Source organism: Numida meleagris, chromosome 5 (assembly GCF_002078875.1).
Source record: "Numida meleagris isolate 19003 breed g44 Domestic line chromosome 5, NumMel1.0, whole genome shotgun sequence".
In the NCBI taxonomy this organism is placed as follows: Eukaryota; Metazoa; Chordata; class Aves; order Galliformes; family Numididae; genus Numida; species Numida meleagris.
Genome location: NC_034413.1, coordinates 44,074,072 through 44,093,822, shown reverse-complemented (window position 1 = coordinate 44,093,822; position 19,751 = coordinate 44,074,072). Strand labels below are relative to the sequence as shown.

The following is a 19,751-nucleotide window of genomic DNA, read 5'->3' as shown; positions in this document are numbered from 1 at the left end:
CACCTGCAGGGAGCTTCACTGTTTGGGCTGTTGGTGTGTTGGTTTTGCGGTGCTTTCTTCCGTTCGGGCCGGCGAACAGGTGAGGTGCACGGCTCCTTCCTGCCCCACGAGGCAAGGGGCTGGCCTGTCACGGGCTGCGCGCACCTCACCCGGTGCCAGCCTCTCCCTCGGAGCCAGGTGTGTGCGCGCCCTGAAACCCGACCCGCAGGGGGGGGCGCAGCCCGAGTAGAGGCGCTGAGTGACAGGCACAGGTGCGGGCCGCGGCGGGGCCAGGAGGAGCTGCGGGGATCGCCGCGGGAAAGAAGGCCCCGGCGGGACGGGCGTTTCGAGGGGGCACTTTCCGTGGGGAAAGGAAGGCGGAGGGGCGCGGGAGCGGCGAGAGCGCCTCCTCGGCCGGTGGGCGGGGCCGGGCGCTGGGGCGGGGCCGCGGCGGTTCGATCCTCGCGCCTCACGGTCTGCCCGGTGTCTCTCCGCGCCGAAGCCCCTGGGCCGCGCCCTTCTCAGTACCGCGCCGAGGCTGCGCTCTCTTCTCTCCCCCCGGAGGTTGTCTGCCGGGCTGAGGCGGAGCCGAGGACGCGACACGTGCCGGGAACGTGCCGGGCTGAGCGGCGAGGGACCGATGGAGCCCGACGGCGCGGTGAGGCGAGGCCCGAGGGTCTCCGGGCCGGGGCAGTCGCTCTGGGAGAGGGCCGGCGGCGGGGCTGGGAACTGAGGGCCCCTTCCTTCGGCCGCGGGACGGGGCAGCCCTGGGCTGAGCGGCGCCTTGCCGCCGCAGCGGCCCTCGCTGGCGGTTATGGCGCGCCGCCATTTTGTGTGCGGCGCTGCTCGGGCGGAGGCTGGCGGTGCGGGCCCGCAGCTTGCCGGTGGGGCCGGGAACCTGGCCTCCCGCGGCCGCCGGGCTCTGGCAGTGGTGGGCCGTTACGCCGCGGGACATGGCGCTGTGGGGACGACTACTCCTAAGGGGGTCAGCCCTTCAGCTTTTCTTTTCAGCGGAAGGGCTGGGGCTCTGTACCACCCCGCTTGCTTCCCGTGTGGTTCATCTCTGGGTGTTGCACTAAAGCGCAGCCTCTGGGGGTCTTCAAACGCAGCTGAGTATGTCTGTGTTTTGGAGATGTGTATGGTCACAAATAGCCGGGAGGGATGGACTCCCGCTACTTGATGGAGAGAGGCGGTAAAAAAAAGGAGGTGTTTGTTGGAAGGTGGGGTTCATCGCAGGCCTGATGTGACTGACCATAGGTGTATTCGACATAAACATAAAAATTAATTGATTCTGCTAAAAGAGCAGTAGTCACGCACCGCAGACATTGATACAGAGGGTGCTGTGCAAACCAGAAGGGGAAAAAATAGTTGGAAACTAGGCCTAGAACACATAATTCAAAAAGCTATTAAAACGTAAGAGAAATGTCAGACTGTAGCTTGTTGAAGGTGTTACGGAATTGCTTAAAATTGAGCTTGCTTTTAAGCTGAATAAAAATAGATGTGCTTAATGTTCGGCATTTACCCACCGGAAATTCTGTATATACTTTCTGTTCAGAATTAATTCACTTAATAGCCTATACTGTGTAAGATACAGAAAATCTTTGAAAAGTTTGGTTTTTGGTTTTGTTTCGTTTTTTTTTTCCTCTAATCAACAGACTGCAAATGAGACTCAAACAGAATCTTTACCTTCATCTCCCAACGCTGTGTCGCCAGTGCCATTAAATAACTCAACCGGTGCACCAAGATTTGGAACAGTTACTCCAAATCGCATATTTGTAGGAGGAATTGATTTTAAGGTATTTTCTTCCCTCAATTTACTACTAATTGATGTTTTATAGCCTATAAAACTCAGTAGAAGTGTAAGACTAATGATCTGTTTGTTCAGGTGGTGCCTTTCACTACAGTCTTCAAATGAGCAACAGAAAATAAAGTTTAAGCCTTGATTTACGTAACTGTGCTACAGAGTTGCATAAACTTGTACACTTAGCTAGAAGCTAGAAACTTTTGACATTCTGTTTTTTGCATTTTTTTCTTTTTTTTGAAAGAAGGCGGTTTTTGTAATACGCAGATTTCTTAGTAAAAATGTGTGTGTTTTTAATAAAGTATATCATATATTGTAATTAATTGTAAGCTCAGTGATACAGGTTGCAAACACAGCAGCCGCTGGTAGCTTCAGCTCCTCCAGTGCTTTTCTTTCCGTTCCCACAAAGATGGAGCTACAGTACATGTATTCTTCACCTATCATAGTAATTTTCTTAAAAGCAAAAAGAAATATGAAGCTTTCTCTGGGCAATTTGTGGTACTGATTTTAGCTCTTAAAGTGCGTGTACTTTTGCACTTTGATTTGGTCTATCTCCACAGTAGTGATTGTTATTTTTAGGAGGGAATATATCCTAAATTTAGAGATAATTCAGGAAGCGAATTTACAGTTGGGTACTTTTTTGATTCAGTCTGAAGAGGGCTTTCTTTAGTGGTGGATGCCACGCATCTTTGGCGTTGTTTAGGCTTAACATTAGGCTTTCTTGAGAGTCTCACAAGTGCCTTGTCCTTGTCAGGATCAGGATAAGGTAAGTCCTAAAGATGTTTCTGGCAAAATTACAGATACCATTGTTGTCTAGATATTTGCAAACTGCACTGTGAACATTAGGCTTTTTATCTTACCATCTTTTAACACTATTTCATGGATAAATCTTGGGCTTTCGAAGCCTACTGTCCTGCGTGTATACATCTTTACCATCGCTTAGGTGTTCAGTGTAACTTTCTGCACCGTTCACAGTCTTAAGGACTCTTCAAGTGTTCCTTAATGTATTTTTGTCTTCAGCTATTTTATCATTTATCACGTTCCTTTTCTCAGTGCTGTGAAGCAGCACAGCTGCTCATAACATGGTGGCACATACAAGAAACATTCTCCCAGAAAGGGAACACTCTCCCAGAAATCCTATGTTTTGAGAGGGAGACTAATCTTACCATCAATCTTTTTTTACCCTTAGCGTGCTTTTCATTATGTAAGAATTTGAGAACGCTTCAGCTTATATGAAACAGTTCCATGAGCGTATGCCATCATTTGTTTGGCTAGATTTGTTTTCCTACATAAACAGAACTTCATGTTTCTCTTCCGGTGTAAAGCATGGTGATGTGTTCAGGAGTGTGATTTGGGGTGACTTTTAGTAATGTTTTAACTTTTCAGTGGTGTGTAGTTGCTCAGGAACCTGGTGCAGGTGATTACCAAAGAGAAGACGCGAATACTCAGTGAAGCTTATTTCCTACCTGTTCAGAGCAGTCCTGTCTGTTGTTGCTCCCCATGCTTTTACAGTGTGACTGTATTTTATAGTGTTACAACGCCAGAATGCTTGGAGTAGGTAGGAGTCAAGTATTGTACCATGAGTGCTCCGTGGACTTGAAGATTGCAACAAGTAAATTGTGATCCTTTCGTAAAATATGTATTGAGGGCAGAGTTATTCACAAAGTGTTAGCTTCATATTCTGTCCGTTTACAGAGGTTATTTGAATTAGAGTTCTAGTTTTTCTTTTAAAATTTTTTTGCTTCTCAAACTCACGTAAACTCTTAATGTGCAGAAGGGATTTTTTGCTAAATTGTTTATATCCTTTTAAAAGCAGCAGCAGTTTTTCACTTAAAGGTAAAACAGTACTTCTGGTATACCTGAAATAACAAAAAATATGGACAAGTACAGAAATAGCCTGAAGTTTATAGAGATCAATGCAGGACGAGAAATTCTGAAGTATGGTGTTGAGGACACCATATTTGATTTATGTTTACGTTGTTAAAGAAAGCTGATTCAGAGAAGGGAGACAAGTGCTCACATTGCTGAAGTGTGCGTTTGGTAGGAACTTGTCTTCCTCCGTGTACACTCCGGTTAGAAAGAAACAGTTTCCTCCATTTGGGGATTTAGAGCATTCTCCATTAAAAGCACTTTTTCTTGTGTTATTTATGGTGGGGTTTTCTCATGATGTCCCTATACATACGCGTATAATATGCATGTCTTTATGTGCATGTGTATGTATGTACGCACATGCATGCATGTATGTATACATTGTGAGGGCCTACATATTCTTCTGCTCTGTAGTTTGAGAGTATTGCAGTAATTTGTAAACAGTGCTCTAATACATTTAAAAAATAAATCAGATTGTTAACTGGCTTCAGTGAATATACCTGTAAAGGGATTGTTGTTATGTAAAAACATTTTAATGTTTTAGTGGTTTTCCGGTGTTACCACTGAATATGGAAAGGCAGTAATTAATTAAACAGTGATACTGTTCTCTTGCTTTGAGGCATATGTACGTGCTCATTCATTTGTTTTTCAATCTGGGGTTGTAGTTTGTTTGTGGTAAACTTTATCCGAAGTGTATCCATTAGAAATCTTATGATAAATACTCATTGACAATAACTATACAAATCAGTTTTTCTTCTTTTTTTCTCTCTTGATTTAATTTACTAGACTAATGAAAATGACCTGAGGAAGTTCTTTGCTCAGTATGGCTGTGTGAGAGAGGTGAAGATAGTAAATGACAGAGCTGGAATATCCAAAGGGTTGGTATTAAGCATGTTGTGCAAATGGAAAATGTAACAGAAATTTGCCTGATTGTAGTGAATTTTATTAATTTTTTTCATAGCTCAGAACATTGTTAGTACTGTGTTATTGTTGGTCCTAAATATTCCATGTATGCAAAAATCTGTTTGTGTCCTCTAATATTTACATACATAAATGCCTTTGCAACTTGCTTAATTGTTGAACTCTCTTGTCATGTTTTATAAGATGAAGCTGTGTATGAGGGGGAAAAAAAAGGTAGGTTTCTGGGTTTCTTTAATAACAAAAAAATGAATTAAAATGCCCTTTTTGGATTATATATTAAAAATATACAATTTTTTTTATTGTTGTGAGTCAGCATGGAAGAAGCCTGAGGAAGAAGTGAGATGAGCCTGATTGTGCTAGAGTACAGGGCAAGAACTGAGATTATTTTGTGAAGATTTTTGAAACAGGAACATAGGACAAATATGAGAGTGAATCATGACTGCAGGAAAGGGATGCTAGGACAAGAAGTCAATAACGAGAAGAGAGAAATGCCAGAGTAAATCTGGAGGAAGATTAAAAGTGGGCAGTAAAGTTATTGTTTAAACCCAAGGGATGGTGAAGGACAGTAAAGTGGGGAACTGTACTGCAGCACAAAGGTGGAAAGAGGGCTGGGACAAATACACATATATATATATATATAAATATTCATAAGAATTTACATCTTCCTGGAAAGTTCGCTGTTGAGAAGTTTTCTTCTAAGCAGGAAGCTCGGATTTGGTGTCCAAATCTCATAATTATAGTTCTTCCTGTAGCTCACTTAGATGTGCAAATGACAGACTGAGCCAAAGGTTGAAGCATGGGATATACCACATATACCATATATGTACATATACCATATATGTGTATATATACCATATATGTACATATACCATATATATACACATATATGGTATATGTACTTTTACTAAATTGCAAGGAGTGTTTGACACTTAAATTGGCACACCTCCATATAAAAAGTAAACATGTTGGAGAAGAATGTGTCAGTGATACTTGTGCTTGGATTTCAGTAGAAATCCCAAGCTTTATTGCTTGTGGCTGACAAACGATTTAAGAGACTCATTTTAAGTTTCTTTGTGATTGACTACGTCTAATTAGATTGTTGTCCAAATAGCACATAGAATGAAAGGTCTGTGTATAAGTAAGATCCCAAACTGAGGAACTACCTTCTTGTTCTTATGCCTTTGGTTTTGGAAATGTTTCCAAATTTGAGTAGAGAAGGCAATCTAGCAAGAGCCCATAGATTTAGAAGTATAGCTGGTCAGTCTCTGTACTTACATGAACACAGAAACATTCACAAAACTTATTTTGCACTGCAAATGTTGATAGGCTGTCTGGAATGATGGGAGGCTTTCGGGCCTTCTCAGAATTTTTCTGAAGTCTGACCTTGAGAAGGATTAATGAACCTAAGAAATTACGCGCCCAAAACTATTAAAAGATTTCAAAAAAGAAGATCTCTTGCAATTCAGAAAGTTGCAGTTCTTTTTGTGAAATAAGGCTAAATTTTTTTTTATATGTACATATTGTGCTACAGACTTTAATTGTGTGATCAGACACTTGTTTTGCACAGACAGTACTTTGTTCAGTGACATAGATTTCTGTGGGAAATATTGATGTGTTGCGTGCAGTAGGAGTTCTTTATAGAAAGCCTGTTTGATTTGTTGCAACGGTTGAGAGAGATACAGTGAAAGAGATGTACTGTGTCATGAAACGTGAGAGTACTTTATCCTTGAGTCTACCACAAAACATTGTTTATTGTTAGTCATGTCAAGAGTGACAAGAATAATTCCCAGGTAAACCGCATCTGTATATTGCTGCTTTGTCTGAGAACTCAACTGAATATACTGGGTAGTGCTCAGGGACGTGTGGAGCGTTCATGGTTTTCACTGACATAATGGGAGCTATGCTATGAAGGCTGTATAATAATAATTTTTTAAAATCCCAAGCATCTCATCTTGGGTGCTCCTAACAATTGAGAGCTCCACATCAAAACTTCTTTGTCTTATAGAAAAGAAGTATCTGCATACATTCACCATGTAACACAGGTAGCCCAGCAGGTTCTGCATAGCTATTTAGGTGAACTACTCATTCACTGGAAACAATAATGTATGACCATGTAGCTAAACGTATTAGAAAGTAGACTATAACAAGGATTATTAACAAAATTACAGTTGTTACTACAGTCTCTATTTTTACAACTGATTTTTTTCCTATAATTTCCCTTCTAATATCATTACTGGATGTAAAGTATTAATGTGCAATATATGAAATTATGATCTTCAGAGACTTAGCTCTCTTTTTATTTAGGTATGGTTTCATTACTTTTGAAACTCAAGAAGATGCGCAGAAGATACTACAAGAGGTGGGTAATATTCCCCATTATGATTCTCTTTCAAGTAATTCATTTCAGTGTATCTCTGGTTTTGTAACCCTGTTCTGTTAGCTATGTGGATTGGTAGGTCTGTTAAGATCGGTCATTCTGTCTTCATACAATGTAGTTGAGAAGATGCATTGAGAGATTGAGATCTAAGATATCTCCATATGAAGAAGAGCTGAGAGAGCTGGGCTTGTTTGCCTTGGAGAAGAGATGGCTCCGGGGAGACCTCATTGCAGCCTTCCAGTACTTGAAGGGAGCTTGCGAGCAGGACTGGCTTTTTACGCCGCCTGAAAGTGATAGGACAAGGGGCAATGGCTTTAAACTAAAAGAGGGCAGATTTAGGTTGGATGTTAAGAAGTGGGTTTTTTACTCAGAGTGTTGAGATGCTGGAATGGGTTGCCCAGAGTGATTGTGGATGCCCCACAATCTCTGGAGGCATTCAAGGCTAGATTGGATGGGCCCTGGACAGCCTGATGCAGTGGTTGGCAACACTGCCCATAGCAGGGGTTGGAACTAAATGATCTTTAAGGTCCCCTCCAACATAAGCCATTCTATGATTCTGTTATATGATTCTACGAAGGTAAGATTTATACAGAGATGTTCTGGATCTAGGGAAGGGAGCTGCCACTTGATATTAGAATGCTTTACTTTGACATACAGTATTATTTTCTTACTCCACATGTGCTCCGTACAGTCTGTTCTTTTGATGTATACTGATTAGTCTTTATCCTTCACAGTTGATTTCGTTTGCTTTACTAGAAAATCCACTGTTAAGATCTTGTGGGGAGTTGGAAAAGATAACTGCTTTCTTTTATTCTGACATGTTTGATTGTCAGAGCTGTTGTAACTCTTCTCAGGAATAAATAAATTTTTTTGAAGTCTTAAACAGTGAAGTTCATTTAGTGTTACATAGTGGTTGCTTTTCCACTTAGCTACATTACCATCTTGATGTTCCCTCTCGAGCCTCCCTTGAGACAGGATTAACTGTTAGGTGATTATTAGCTTTTCAGCTCTTACTTAACAACTTGTGCTCCGTATTCTGTTTGGAATATGTTGGATAAATCAATTGGTTGGGGTCTATTCATATATGCGGAGATGCTAGAAGACTGAGGGGTGGGAGGAGAACAGAAAGTAGTATTCAAGGCTTGCAGGATGTCTTTGCCGGATATAAAACAAGCTCAAGTATTGAAATACTGAGTCTTTGTTGAATATTTACGTGTTAAAATTCAAAATAAAAATTGGGACATTTAAAAAGAAATCTTGGATATCTTCAAATAAACTATAGTCATGTGGAAGCAGAAGAGTACACAGACAGGAACTCTGTTTTTTTGTTTTTTTTTTGTTTTTTTGTTTTTTTGTTTTTTCCCTTCTCCTCATGGATTTTATTGTCTTGTTTCTGTGAAATAGAAAAATACCAAGGGTACCATTGTGAACGTGGTCCAGGATGTTTTCCTGCGTTGTAACTGTAAGACTGTTCCATATCAAGTCTTAGTGGTATCTCACTGTATGAGAGCAATACCTTTTTGTCTGCAGGAAATGTTTTATTTCAGACATCCTGCAATTCTGTCGTATCTTTTCTTCTGAGTCATGCAGCCTTATTCTTCTTTCGATCAGTTACGATCTAAGCCTTTTTCAGGCTCTTCCAGTGGATAGTTTCCCAGCTTTAATAGTTTATTATAGTGTAATTTTTTTTATGCTATTGAATTTCGTCTCATTTCTACACATCCTACTTCTCTGTCATCAATAGCGTCTTCAGAATTTTTTTTTCTTAATATTTTTCAGTCCTCAAAAGTATTAAATTGCATCTCAAGAACAGACTGTGTGGAATTTCTCTAGGGGCCTCTTTCCAGTCACATACTATTACATCTAATGCTACCTCTTCCTATTTTTTTGTACGTTTTTCTGTAATCATAGCTTCTCCTATTAATCTTCATTTTTTTTGTAGCATCACTTGTAATTTTTCATGCAATGCCATATTGAACGCTTTGGAGAAATTCACACAGATTAGATATTTCTTTTAACTGAGAAAGTCATATTTTAAAAAGCAGCCTAAATTCTGATGGATCGCAGAAATTAAATATGTTGGGAAGAGTCATCTTGTATTGTCTGTGATGGAATGCAGTTGGACTGAAACTTGAAACACCTTTACAGGAGTTGCTCATTTTTCAGTAGGCTTGGTAGGTAAAACTACTAGGTTAAATACTAACTATTTGTAATAGTTAGTATCTGTTTATGAAGACCCAAATCTAAAAAAGTAGTTTTTAACTTTAAGCGTATAGGTCAGACTTTGTATTATGCACAACTGTTCACTTATTTCACTAAGAAGGGCTCAAATAAAGAAAATACTTAGTTTTTTCTTTGTAACTGTTGTCCATGTTTTTCGTGTGACTTCTAATTATTTCGTTCTATATTTTAAGAAATAGTTTTTATTTCCTGACACTGGAAACTTTGTGGTGTAGTAGGGTAGCCTTTAGAACTGAGTAGAAATCAGGAGACTATATAACTTGTTGGTACTTAGCACTTTTTTTAAGCTATTCTGCTATGATTTAATCTTATTAGGATATCTGTTTTTGTTTTTTTCATTATTATTTATTTTATATTTTGTTAGCCTGGATATGATGAAGGTAAGGTTTAAGGCAGTCCCAGGTCTCACATAAATTTTAAGCTTTTTTTTTTTTTTACATTGAGTCCTTATACTCTGGTCCTTTTTATAGATTTGAGTTGCTGTCATGTTTCTTAAAACAATGTTGTAATTATGAAAAAAATAAATGTAGTCATTATACTTGAAATTGTCCATTTCTAAATACATTCACTTGTATGGAGGTAGTAGAAACATCATTGTATGAGGAGAAGGGTAATACAAACAAAAAAATCTGACACTTCTAGGTATCTCTTAGTCAAGAGGCTCCATGATGAATAAGTAATACTTGAAATTATTAGTAATGATTGCTTTTGTGTATATGAAGTCTAAGATTAGGTTAAAAAAGGAGCTAATGTGGTTCTTGTTTTATCGGGATGCATTCTAAATAAGAAGCAGTGGCAGTGGCTCTGTTTGTTTTTGTTGTTGTTCTTTGTTTTAAATGCCAAGATTTATGTAAAAATACAAATACTGAATAATTTTTCTTTTAAATTCTAGGCTAAAAAACTTAATTACAAAGATAAGAAGTTGAATATTGGTCCAGCAATAAGAAAACAGCAGACACGGATTCCACGTATGTATTTTCTCTCACGTTTGTCTGTTACGTATGTAAGAGTCATTACACATGTCATTTTTAACAACGGCGTGCCTGATCATGTGTTGCATTAGTGCTGTGGGCAGAACACAGAGTAAATACATACCAGTGGAAAAGTCCAGATTTGGCACGTCCAGGAATGATGATCTTCAGAACTATTTTCTCTCCATTAATATATTGTTTACTCTTGGAATCATCGTTTATCTAGGAACAAGGAGAATGGAAATTTCTCTTAGCTGTGAGGCAGAACTCAGGTCTAAACAGTGCATTCACAAATTGTTCAGCAAGTTCTCCTGGTTCACTGACTGGGTTATTACTAGTTAGTAGTAAAATCCATCAGAACCATTGCACCTTGCTTTGTTCAGAAGAAACCATAATGAGTGGGTCTCCACTGAATTCTTACATTACTTTGCTTTAAAATAAAGGCGTGGTTGCTAAGGGTTCCTTTTCTGGCAAAGAACTGTTTAAGCTGAACACATACATGAGTGAACTATTGGGCAGCTGCCTTTGTTAGATGACTATTCATTACCCTCGGCAAATATGTTGTTAAGAAGTTCTGCAGGGGTTGATGTTTCCATTTTGCAGGCTTCCTTCGAGAGAATATACCATTGCCTTCTGCTAGGCACTGTTTTATTTCCACAATGCATTGCAAAAGATGTAAACCGCTAACTTCCAAGATCCAGCTTTTTTATTTAACCAGGCATGCTATTTTGTTATTCCTCAGTAACATCTATAAAAATCAGAAGTAAAACATATTACTTTAAAAATGCGGAATCAAAGCATATTTTTGTACTTCAGTGTTTGCCTTATGGCACCTTTTGGATGGGAGTCGGGAGGGGGGAACACATGCATTTGAACCTCTTCTGTTTGAGGACAATTCTGTGGAATTTTAGTTTTAATTCTGAAATTTTCTTAATTTTTGTTACCACTTTATTTAGAAATAGTTCATACGTACACTACTACTGTTGCTGCAGACATACTTTCACACGAAAGGAAATTTCTACCTCCATATGCATAGGTACGCCCCTGTCCCTCTTAAGTGTGTAGAGTAGTATTTGCCCAGGAGAGTGGAAATTCTTGGTTCCAGCTATAGTGTTTCTTTGCTTAGCAAATAATTCTGTGTGATCTTTGCTCGGCCATCATCAAGGAGTTAAATGTTTGATTGTGGGTTTTTTGTTGGATTTTGGTGTTTTTTTTCTTGTTGTTTGGTTGGTCTGTTAGTTTGCAGTGCTTTGTTTCCCTTTTTGTCTTTGACTTGAACATTCTCTAGTGCGTTGCCAGACTTGTATCACTTCATTCTCCTGCAGCTTGTGCTCAGTCAGTGTGCCTGTGATCACACTGTGTTAGAAGATCCAGTTCCTGGGAACTAATTTCAGTTTGTCCGCTGTCATGCTCAACCCACTAACCTTAGTCATGAAGATAGTTGGATCATTTGGAGGCTTGTGAAGCCATGAAATCTAGACTCACAGTGTCACTGTAAGGTTGTAGCTCTATTTCAGTTAGCAGAATTGAAAAGATCATTCCTTTGATACTCTCATTTATCAGTCTTTTCCAGCCCAACTGAGTTGCTGTCGTCTTCTACTGTTGAGCAGAGCAATTTTTATCTCTGCTGTTATCACAGGACCTTTTCTGCAAAGAGTTTCAACCGTATTGGGATCATCAGTATTCTTACAGTTAAAACCATGCAAACCTGGCATAAGAATAGATCGTGTTCTAGCCAAGGCAGTGAGTTTCTCTTGGTTCAGTCAAGAGCAGTTACCTAGATGGAGTGCGAAGAGCATCCGTCACTTGTTGCAAGTATGTGCTTTTTTGACACCTATATTTGAGACCATCCTGGAGGATACGTATTTAAGATAGTCACAGATTATAAGAGACAAAAATGCTTACATATCTCAAGAAGTTCAAGTACCTGCAGTAAAGTTGTGATTGAATCTCCTAAGCTTCAGGTTAGCTCTGTTACCTCCAAGTTCTTCCATTTTTCCGTTGCAGTGAGTTTGGGTTTGACAGAGAACGTTTTCTTTCCGTTTGGAAGATTTTTTTTTTTTTTTTTTTTTTTGCTAAGAGCTCTGTACAGTGTACTTGGCAAAGTGGACAGGATAGTTGATCTTGGTTTCTTCATTTGAGATAACAATACTTCTCAAGGTTGCTTACTGGAATTCAAGTAGTCTCTGATTTTTCTCAAATCTGCTTAACTCTCCTAGGAGTCAACTTAGCATATGACCTTTCAATGGATAATGTTTCTGCTTTGTTGTAAACAAGCATCCTCTGGTTTTTCAAGGAGTCAGTCAAACTCCTAGCGTCTATAAAGGCAGTTTGAATCATAGTAGAGTCCTTCTTGGTCTCCACTTACCATTCTAGTAATCCGCTCAGCATTGTACCTGTCCATAAAATGGCATTTCTTGATGCAGTTACATTTGCAGGGAAGATGCAAGGAATGATGCTCTTCATCTTGTGTTTTTCCTGAGTTATTTATTTTGCTTGCTAAATGTGATTTCAAAATTCCCATTTTGGTTACAGAATTATTTTTCCTTTCCTTTTTTTTTCCTTTTGCATTGTGTATATTTGGAACCTAAACTTGTCTTTTACACGATATTCTTTTTACCTATCCACAAAACACAGGCAGGAACAGACTCCAGATGATCCCAAAAGCAATGATTGAGGAAGATAAGCAACCTCTACTTAGAAATCGAAGTCTCCGTATTTGAACAAAGCTTACTGTCGATACCTGTTAGAGACTGTAAAGTTGGAACTGTGCTTTAGAACGTTATAGCCTGTGCAGTAGTGGCAACATTGCTGAAAAGTGTCCCTATTGCTGATATCTGGATATCTGTTCTTACTTTTGTCAGGAAATGTACCATCACACAATTCTTGTGCTTTGAGAAATCAGGTTGCATTTTATAATGAAATCCTTCTGTTGTTTTTAGTGCTTGGATCCTGTTTCAGCTAAATATGAGTATGTGGAGGTTACCAATGAAAATCTCCCACAATGTGAAGTTACCTTTGGACATTTGAAGATTTTAAAAAAATTATTTGCTGGTAATTGGAGTTGTCTGTGTTTAGTAATTGATATGCATGTTATCTTCTGTACCCCTTCCCATCTACCCCAGCATCAGCCTGTGATTCTTTGTTTGAGAGGGAGTTGAGGTGGCACAAGGCACGCTCTGTCCCGTGTTCTTTCCTTGGAATGTTTGAGTATCTGAAGATTAGAAATGATCTTTCCTTCCTCTTCATGACTTGCATTAGTAAACAAATACTGTTAAGTAATTAATCTTAAAAAATAATTTCAGGTTCTAATGTAATACCAGAAGGTGGTACAATGTACTTAACAACTTCAAGTGGATATCCTTATATTTACCATAATGGAGTGGCTTATTTTCATACTCCTGAAGTTGCTTCTGTTCAGCAGCCGTGGCCAGTAAGTAATTGCTTTTTATATGTTTTTACTGAGGTCCAAGATGAATGCAGGGTTTCCATGTCCCTCCTACTTCCAGTTTCTCCAGCTACACCTGATCTGTGATATTTAAATAGTTTCCTTCCTGTATTCAGATGTATAGTACATTACTGAAGTTTATTGTTGTTCTGGGGGGGGTTGGGCTGTGTTTTGATGTGACTGAATGGGGCAGAGTTCATTCAGAATCAGCGTGGTCATTGTCCCAGAAGTTTTGTTACTGAGGAGTTGTTGGTGCTTACTATCCTTGAATGGCTTCATTTACTATTGCTCCATGAGTGAGGTGTTCCTGGCTGCAATGGCCATTATACTGATGATAAAAGGAGAACTTAATGCTAAAACAAAGTAATTTTACACACAGTCCCATACTCTTTTTTTTTTTTTTTCTTCTATCCAAGAGTACTGCTTATTTTAGGAGGATGAATGTAGCAGATTAATTACGTGGCTCTAGTGGATATGGGGAAATTGACTCCTTTCTTTCATTGATGTTTTTCTGACCCTACCAAAAGGAAGAACAGGTTTCCAGCCAGTTTTGTTCCTTAAACTGGATCACTGCCAAATCAGAATGCTGGGAGCTGGTGTGAGGAAAGGAATTGGAAAATGGAAGATAGGGCTGGGACTTTAGAGGGGATAGGAATACATCATCAATAATTTATATTGGCCGAAGTTATTACAAGAATATACATATAGTCACGATATAGCTGATGACCTTAGCCAATTCCAGAAAGCACGTCATGCTAAGTCAATAAGACAGGTTTTTTCTTCATCTATAATGTAGGCCCTTTGCAAGTAGAAATCTTGAAGAATCTAAATGAAAATTAAAAGATGGTTAATCCATTTTTAAAAGGGTGCGGGACACGATTCAGCATATAGTATTTAAGATTGGGTCTTAACAGGAGTGACAAATCATGAAATTGCTGCATTGACTTGTAACTTTTCTGTCTTTTTAAGTCACGCTCTGTTTCCAGCTCACCTGTGATGGTAACTCAACCAGTTTATCAGCCTCCTACTTACCATTATCAGGTATCTGTTTGAAAATGAGTTTCAGAGCAGCAGTGTTGTTTTCAGCCGGCTGCAGTTTTGTTTGCAGCACAATCTCAGTTCTGTTTATTCTTTAAAAAAAAAAAAAAATGTTTAACAGACTTCAGTTTCATTTGAGACTTTTTTCTCCCCCTTACAATACAGGTTCTACCTTCCTACTTAATTTCATGGAAATTGAATAAATTAGTGTTGATTGCTAGAAAACTGGCTTAGAACCATTCTTAAGCATTTTTTTTAACCATTCTAAGCCTGCTCAGAGCAGTACTGGTTAGGTAGAGTATCTCAGAAATTTGTCCAGTTCAATTTGGCTAGACCCCGACAACAGAGATTCCACAACCTCTCTGGGCAAATTCTTCCAGTAGATGATCTTTCTCCTGATGAAAAGCTTGGGGGCTTTTGTTTTGTGTTTTTTTAATTCTTCTTGTGTCTGTTGAGAATTTTCAAAGTTCTAATACGTGTCTGTCAACTCTTGTGCCCTGAACACCTTTGCGTCTGACTTATTCACACCCTCCCAATACATAGCTGTAGCCAGTAATAATTACATCCTACCACCTTTATCCTTCTTACGGCTTAGCGAAGCCATTTCAGTCAGTATCCTGATACGTCAGTTTTCCCATCCCTTAACCATCCTCGTAGCCCACTGCTGAACTTAGGCAATTTGTCATGTGTGCTGGAAAGTTAACTGTATTGCACGTCTTCTTTTAATTAGTCACATTTCATAGATGCTTCATTCATTATTATGAAATGCCCGGCTGAGTGGAAGTAGACAAAATTGTCCTTGAATTATTTGAGGGCTTATGAAAATCATATTTGTTCCTTTTAATGAGATTTGAATGAAGATTTGGGTTGTTTTTGAATCTAGGATGTGAGGAAGGTGCATGTCTATGCATTTGTTTTGAATTATGTAAGTAATATCTTTCTCGTCTCCTTGAATTTAGGCACCGACACAGTGTGTTCCAGGTCAGTGGCAGTGGTCTGTTTCACAGGTAAACACCGTTCATAGCTGTAGCATTTTACCCTTAGTTTGCAGCTGGTTTAAAGGTAGGGTGTGCTTGTCAAATTTTTTAAGTTTGTCTGCAAATCAAATGCAAAAATTAATAATTACAGTGCTGTTGAAATAAATAGCTGTATTTTATCAATGTATCTGCAATACTGCATAAAATAGCATTTACTGAAACATAAAGTGTAAATTTCTTTTAAGGAAGGCAGCTTCTCTTCCCTTCATCCTCTGGTAAGATGTTTGTGTTAAGTTAGCAAAGAGGTTTTCAGAAGCGTGTATGAACTACTACGCTACGCGTGATAGGAGAAATGGATATTAACTAGCTCATTACCTGATAATTACTGACATTTAACTAGTTTCTTAGTAGTAGAAGCAAGTAGGTGTGCAAGTATGGTAAAATCAGACTCAGGCCCTTGAAACGGGGAAGAACATGGTATTTTGTGGGGGAAAGACTTGACAATTTTCTGATCTGTACAGCAGAGGTGTTTAATATGGAAACCTTGTCACTGAGGGAATTTAGAATTTAAAGCTGAAAGAATGAGCAGGACTGTTGAACTGTTAAAATACGTCTTCATAACTTCAGTAGTGGCCGGTCATGTTCTAATTATGTTCGCTTCCACTGTAGGTATCAGTTGGCTGCTTGGAAATCTAAGTGCCAAATCGTTAGGTTTGATGTGCATCAATTACAACTCTAGTATTCTTCTAAATTTGAGATCCTTCTTTGGTAGCGCCTGCTGCCAAGAAAGGGTAGGGTACTTCTCTCGAACAATGGGATCGGGCAGTCCTGTGCTTAGACTCCAGGCTTAGCTCTTCCAGGATGACAGATTGACTGACTCTTCTAGGAATCTTCCCTTTAAGTGTAAAGAGAGAAAATGAAAGGTCTGTTCAGATAGCTAGCTGACTGAACAAAAGGTGTGCCAGTAATTTAATGTTTTCAGTGCTTAGACATGGGTAAACGTAAACGTTCAAATTATTGTGTTTTTTATTCTTAAGAGAAAATACATATATATTTTTTTTAATTTAACACTTCTGCAAGAGAATTACAACTGTGCTACATGATTTTGACAGTGTCCATTCTATAAAGTTCAGGATTTTTCTAACAATGTTCTTTGAAATGTAAATGAAATATGAAAAACCTCTTTTAAAGAGGTTAAAGGACATCTTTCTTTTATCCTGCTATCCAGCTTCACTAACTGCTCCTCAGTCAGCTAGTTTCCTTAGGTTAGCAAAGCTAAATTTGATGCTTTCATTTAAAGTTTTAACTTTGTTTACATGTAGCAAAAATGACAGTAAAATAAGATTTGCTAAATATAGTGCAAAAATTAAATGATTTATGGAAATAATGTATTTTATTTCAGTCTCCAACCTCTTCACCTTCGTTGTTTTATCTGCACCCATCTGAAGTTATTTATCAACCAGTAGGGATTGCCCAGGAAGGTGGTTGTGTACCTTCTCCTTTCTTTCTAGTGGAAGCTGCAGTTCCTGAGGTATTTCTATGAACGTTTTTGTTCTCAATCATAGCGTTTATCTGCCGTTGTAAAACATGCTTAGTTTTAGCACAGGTAGTTCAGAGTGCTTGGCTCAACTGTTCCCTGTAGTTTCCCCCCAAATCTGCACTGCTGCTGTGCTAATTTGATCGAGTTGTCTTCTGGTTAGAGTATCTCTTCCGTTTTCTAGGAGGATGCTTTGATTCTGGAATCCTTTGGAGGTTCACAGGGTATCTGACAGACAACAGTATAAAGGATAGTCAAACCATTTTATTTGAAAATAACAAATAAAATAGAAGTCCTTCACAGTGCTGAATTAATCTACTCAATACCGATTTTTTTAACGTACTTTTTCTGTGTAAGTACAGGCTAGTTCCTAAATATTCTGGAGTGAATTAAGAGTAATTGAGTGACCTAAGTTTTTGTTCTGCTCTTCCTTGCTGTGCTTTTCTTGCTTCTCTATCAATAGCTGTTCTGATTTTGAGAGGTTGTTTACATACAATAAGGCTATTTATGATTAGGTATGAAAATTGACAGTAATTGGCAACACAAAAAATGTTATTTGAAAAAATGAAAACGTGTTACAAGTAATTGTCATTCTTCTGCTTTGTTAATTCAGTTCTCCTTAAGAGAGATGTTGGAATAAATGGTAAATTAGGGTAGTAATCAAGTATTTTTATAAAAGTTGAAGAAAATTTTATTGCTACAAGAGAAAAGTTCCAAAACTGATACTCCGTATATCTTTGGTGAGAAATCCTGACACACATAATTTCCCTTTGAAGTTCTTAGTGAATAATAGAAGACTTTGGTTGTTGGGTTTTTTCTTCTTTATAAAATGCATAAATCTCAGTGTTGTGTATAATCATGAATCCTACTATCGTTGTTTTGCCTCTTGTATTTCATAAATCAGGTAGTTATTAATTTATATAGAGAGAAATATAGAGTATATGAACAGTAACCAGAAAACATGAAATTAAGGAATATTTGGATGTATCGTATTCCTAGTTCATAGGTGTATAATTTGCTAGTTTTAAAAGAAGCATTATGTGGAAATGCAGAAGACAACGTAAAATTCTAACTGTTCCATTTAGAGCTGAGTGAAATAGATTCATACTGCAAAAGTGCTTTCTGGCATTTATCTAACTATATTTACTAAACTTTGATACAGTGAGGAAGACATAAGTTTAAATATTGAGTTTTCAGTTTCTAAACAGTTTGTGGTTAGCACGTTTATGTTAGATCACAGTTTGAAGTCTTAAGGGATCTAAATTAGTGTGGAAGTTTTACAAAAATAAAATAAAAATACACTTTTCTGCTCACTTTTTTTTTGTTTGTTTTTGTTTTTTTTTCTTTTTTATACCAGCCATTTTCTGATCATGGAGTTCAAGCACCCCATCACCAGCCTTATGCCCAGAATGCCATAGCCATGCCTGCACCTGTGAGTCAAACTAAGCAAGTTAAAGTAAGCATGGTAGTCTTACTGAAGGGGGGTCAGGAAGAGGGGAAGTTATGAAAGTTTTTTATTAATGGATTAATAATTAAGGAAAATGGTAATTCTTCGGAGAAATTGATTTTTTCTTCACTTGAGGCTTTCTTACAGGAGAGGGCTTAGAGATTTTTAATTTCCACAAACAGTTTCAAAAAATGAGTAAAGAAAAGACTAGTATTGTGACATTTAAATTAGAGAACTGCAGATGAAAGTATGCTTTGAGATAAAATTATGGTTACAAATTCTCGTCTTTGTCTCTTCATCTTGAGAAATTGAAGTAATTGCTTACAGCCTTAGGCAAGAACCTCATGTTATGGCAAGGTGGAGTTTTAGAACACTGTGAAGAACTGTCTAGGTTGATGACCTGCAGCTGTCTTCTCTGTGCAGTTCTAGTTCTAAATGGGCATTCTAAAAAGTGGTTTTTCTGTATTACTTGATGCAAGGTTTTGCTTGAGCGCCTGTCTGCCTAGATTACTTGCTCTGCAAGTAATGCCTCCTACATATTTCCATGGAAACTGGAACAGATACAAGAACCACAATGTTACTATTTATAGAGCAAATTCTCAGCTATGAAGCACTGTTTTTCAACATAGTGACTATCTTGCTACAATGCACATAGGAAAGGCTGAGGTACTCACTGAGTTCCTTGTCTGTCTTCACTGGCAACCATGCTTCTCATTTCTCTCACATTCCTGAACCTTGCATCCTTGAACCTGTAAGTAGATGATGGGGGAGCAAAATGCCTCCCACTGTCAAGAGAAGAGCAAGTCCAAGACCATCTCATGAGACTGAATGTGCATTAGTCTATGGGGCCAAATGACATGCATCCCAGAGTCCTGAAGGAACTGGCTGATGTGATTGCCTAGCTGCTCTCCATCATATCTGAAAAATCATGACTGTCAGGTAAAGTCCCTGGTGACTGGAAAAAGGGAAACACTGTTCCATTTTTTAAGAAAGGGTGAGAGGAAGACAGGGGGAGTGACAGAGCTGAGCCTTACCTTTGTGCCTGAAAAGATCATGGAACAGACATCTCAAGGGGCACGCAAGACAAGGAGTTGATCTGAGACAGCCAGTACAGTTTCACTGAGGGCAGATTGTGGCTCACCAAA

The 19,751-nt window shown here is 38.6% G+C and overlaps 1 protein-coding gene across 10 annotated transcripts in view; it reads left to right on the top strand.

Annotated features, from left to right (window-relative positions):
* BOLL (boule homolog, RNA binding protein) overlaps window positions 499-19,751 on the top strand; it is a 33,548-nt gene continuing 14,295 nt past the window's right edge. For 2 of the 10 annotated variants that reach the window (XM_021398071.1, XM_021398072.1), the window contains exons 1-10: window positions 499-637; window positions 1,635-1,775; window positions 4,436-4,527; window positions 6,875-6,929; window positions 10,081-10,156; window positions 13,465-13,592; window positions 14,577-14,648; window positions 15,605-15,652; window positions 17,025-17,153; window positions 18,517-18,615. In XM_021398071.1, coding sequence (XP_021253746.1) covers window positions 620-637; window positions 1,635-1,775; window positions 4,436-4,527; window positions 6,875-6,929; window positions 10,081-10,156; window positions 13,465-13,592; window positions 14,577-14,648; window positions 15,605-15,652; window positions 17,025-17,153; window positions 18,517-18,615 — 858 coding nt within the window. In that variant the 5' untranslated portion in view covers window positions 499-619. Of the gene's footprint in view, window positions 638-698; window positions 965-1,634; window positions 1,776-4,435; window positions 4,528-6,874; window positions 6,930-10,080; window positions 10,157-13,464; window positions 13,593-14,576; window positions 14,649-15,604; window positions 15,653-17,024; window positions 17,154-18,516; window positions 18,616-19,751 lie in introns of those variants that run through there. The other 8 variants (XM_021398063.1, XM_021398062.1, XM_021398070.1 and 5 more) reach the window with 7 other exon arrangements.